At 37.1% G+C, this 2810-nt stretch overlaps 1 protein-coding gene across 1 annotated transcript; it reads right to left on the bottom strand.

The window, feature by feature from the left end:
• Positions 1 to 1181, bottom strand: LOC119019592 (three-finger toxin MALT0070C-like). The gene is made up of 3 exons (XM_037098339.1): positions 1022 to 1181; positions 611 to 718; positions 1 to 525 (listed from the first exon to the last, which is right to left on the bottom strand). Exons 1-3 carry the CDS (start codon positions 1065 to 1067, stop codon positions 377 to 379), a joined length of 303 nt encoding a protein of 100 aa, XP_036954234.1. The 5' UTR covers positions 1068 to 1181; the 3' UTR covers positions 1 to 376.
• Positions 1182 to 2810: the final 1629 nt, after the last annotated feature.

Raw genomic sequence — 2810 nt, forward strand, 5'->3', positions numbered from 1 at the left:
CAGCACTCACAGCTCTCAGCAACTTTATTTGAACAGTGTTTTGATTGAACAGACATCATTATCATCAGGCATGCTAAGATAATCACAACACAGCTGAACAACAGAAGTTGAGGTCATATTATATAATATTTAATGCTTATTATAAATAATAAAACTTCCAGAAATAAACAATTATCAGAAAAAACTACTACATAGATAACTCAACCAGCAGGTGGTGCCAAAGTTAGAAATACTCAAACCTCACATGCTGTTGTCTTGTAAATGAGAAAGCAAATTCTGAAGAAATAGATAGAGAATTTAGATTAATGTTACTCATGTATACAGAAACTAACTGAAACTAGCTAGAGAAAAAAAAAGTCAAATGTTCTCCAAAGCTTCAGAGAAAGAGTGAGGTGATGGCTGAGGACACCAGCAGGAGGAGCACACTGGAGCCAGCTGTAATGGCGCCGTTACACAAGTCAGTTGAACAGCAGTTGGCGGCGGTGACACATGCAGCACTGGTGTAGCACCCCCGTGTGACAACATCTGCAAGATACAATGGAAAAGCCTCAGTTTCTTTGTCATGTTCAATATGAACATTAAATCCTTCTGATGTGGAAGAACAACTTACCGCCTGTGACAACATTGGCACAACGGTCATAGCCGGCAGGGCATGTCATGACTTCCGTGCACGAGTTTGGGTTGGCATAAATACAAAGGTAGCATCTCAACCCATATGCTACACAGAAATACAGCACACCATCACACATATGAGTTAAGACACTCCTAATGTAGTTGTTTTACACAGTTACACATTTTTATATTTAAACAAAAATGAAACTTTACACCAGGCATGGTTTAAATCTGACCAGTGCCACCACTGAAAAACAAATAAATAAATGCAATGAAAATGAATTATCACACTTTTACTTTAGGACGCCTTTACTTTATTAGGTTTAACCATAACTTTCACACATTAATAACCTTGTTTTGTTTGTGTTACATTGTCAAATTGAAACACATGAATCACTGATGTTATTACCTGCAGACAAAGTCGCCAGGAGGACCAGAACTCCAAAAAACTTCATCGTGAAATTAAAACTATCTAAAAAATATTCTCAGATGTTTTAATCAAACCCTTGAGCAGATATTCAGACCAAATATGTGAACTTCAAAGTCCATGTGTCAGTCTTATAGAGCTCCTCACAATGCTCCTCCCAATGAACACATGGAAAAAAAATCCCCGATCAACCAATGAGAAGTGAAGAAAATATAGAAAAGAATCTCAAATCTAAGTTTCTGACAGCAGTGGATGAGAAAGAAAATACAGATATTATAAATAAATGTCAAAACAAGATGTCTGCAACTGTCTTTACAAAATAGACACGTGAGTAATAAAAAAAGGTTACTGATGGGACTTCAAAACTGCGAACATACTTCCGCAAACTAGTACATTTCCAAGCAAAGAAAAAATAGTTAAAGCTATACTGCTGTACAAAAAAAGGGAATGACACCACTTCACAAATGACAGACATGTTTCTTTACTTCCACAATTCTCCAAAGTTCTAGAAAAGGTTGCTACTGACAGACTGGACAAATTATTGTATTGATGAACTCAAACTGCTTACTGACACTCAGCACGGATTCAGACCAAAAAATTCAACATCAGTGGCGTTAATCAAATTGACTGAGGAAAGCACACACTCACATAACTCCATTGATTCTAATAAAAAAAACAAAACCAAAAAAAAAAAACCCAAAAACCAAAACATGCTTTTGGAGAATTTCTGGACACAATCAATCATGAAATGAAAAACGGTATGACAACAGGGGTGTACAATGGAATTGGGTAAGAATACATCACAAACCACATCACATCAAAGTGGTTTGATGGAGATGAATTATGCTTACCTTTTAATTAAACAACAACGATTTTAATTGGTAATTGTAATGCAAATACTCAAGTACAAATAATATAAGTACACATAGATGGTGTCAACACTAAAACAGTTAATGAGTACAGATTTCTTGGGGTGACAATAAATGACTTAATAAGATTGAAAGCTCACATACACCATGTACAATCCAAGAAGTTTTTCAGGACTGGGTAAATCCAGTTATGTTCTTGATCACAAGTTCACAGCAATCGCTCTCTATAGGCTACTACAGAAAGACTTATGAGGTTAGTACATAATGATAAATCATAAATCGGGTTCACCCTAATTATTCATAAAGTAAAAAACACTTTCAAACAGCACAAAAAAAAACAACAACAAAAAAACAAAACAAAAAAAGAACCCAACAGATTCAAAAACGGAAATGATCTAAAATGTTGTTGGTAAGTTTCGTTTCTCAGTCGCTGATCTAGTTTCAACGGAAACGTGTGGCGGAAAGACCCATGAGTGCAATAACAATCTGTTAAATATTAGCTAGAGATATAAAAGTACCCTGCCCTGCAGCAGTATTTTACATCCCTCTCTATCTAATTACAAAGACTGCTAATCTAGTAGCCACCACACCTTACACCTTAGTGAGGCTTGATATGGTTGGGCACAAGCAATAAATATATATATTGTGACGGCCCCAGGCCTGGGTGTTGTGTATAGTGCACTGTTGGTGGTTGTCTGTTTGTTTGTTTTGCAGGTCTGATGCAGTGGTCATTAGGTTGACAGGGAGCACCTGGCCAGTGTTCCCAGTCGGGCCTATTTAACCCCGCCTTCTTTGACGCCATCTCTCTCTGTTCGGCACTCCACGCAGCACCTTGCCAGCGTGCTGGTTTTCCTTTTGTTTGTACTTATTTTCGCACTTACAACATGCACTTCACATTAACC

This window comes from Acanthopagrus latus, chromosome 5, assembly GCF_904848185.1.
Source record: "Acanthopagrus latus isolate v.2019 chromosome 5, fAcaLat1.1, whole genome shotgun sequence".
Classification (NCBI taxonomy): domain Eukaryota; kingdom Metazoa; phylum Chordata; class Actinopteri; order Spariformes; family Sparidae; genus Acanthopagrus; species Acanthopagrus latus.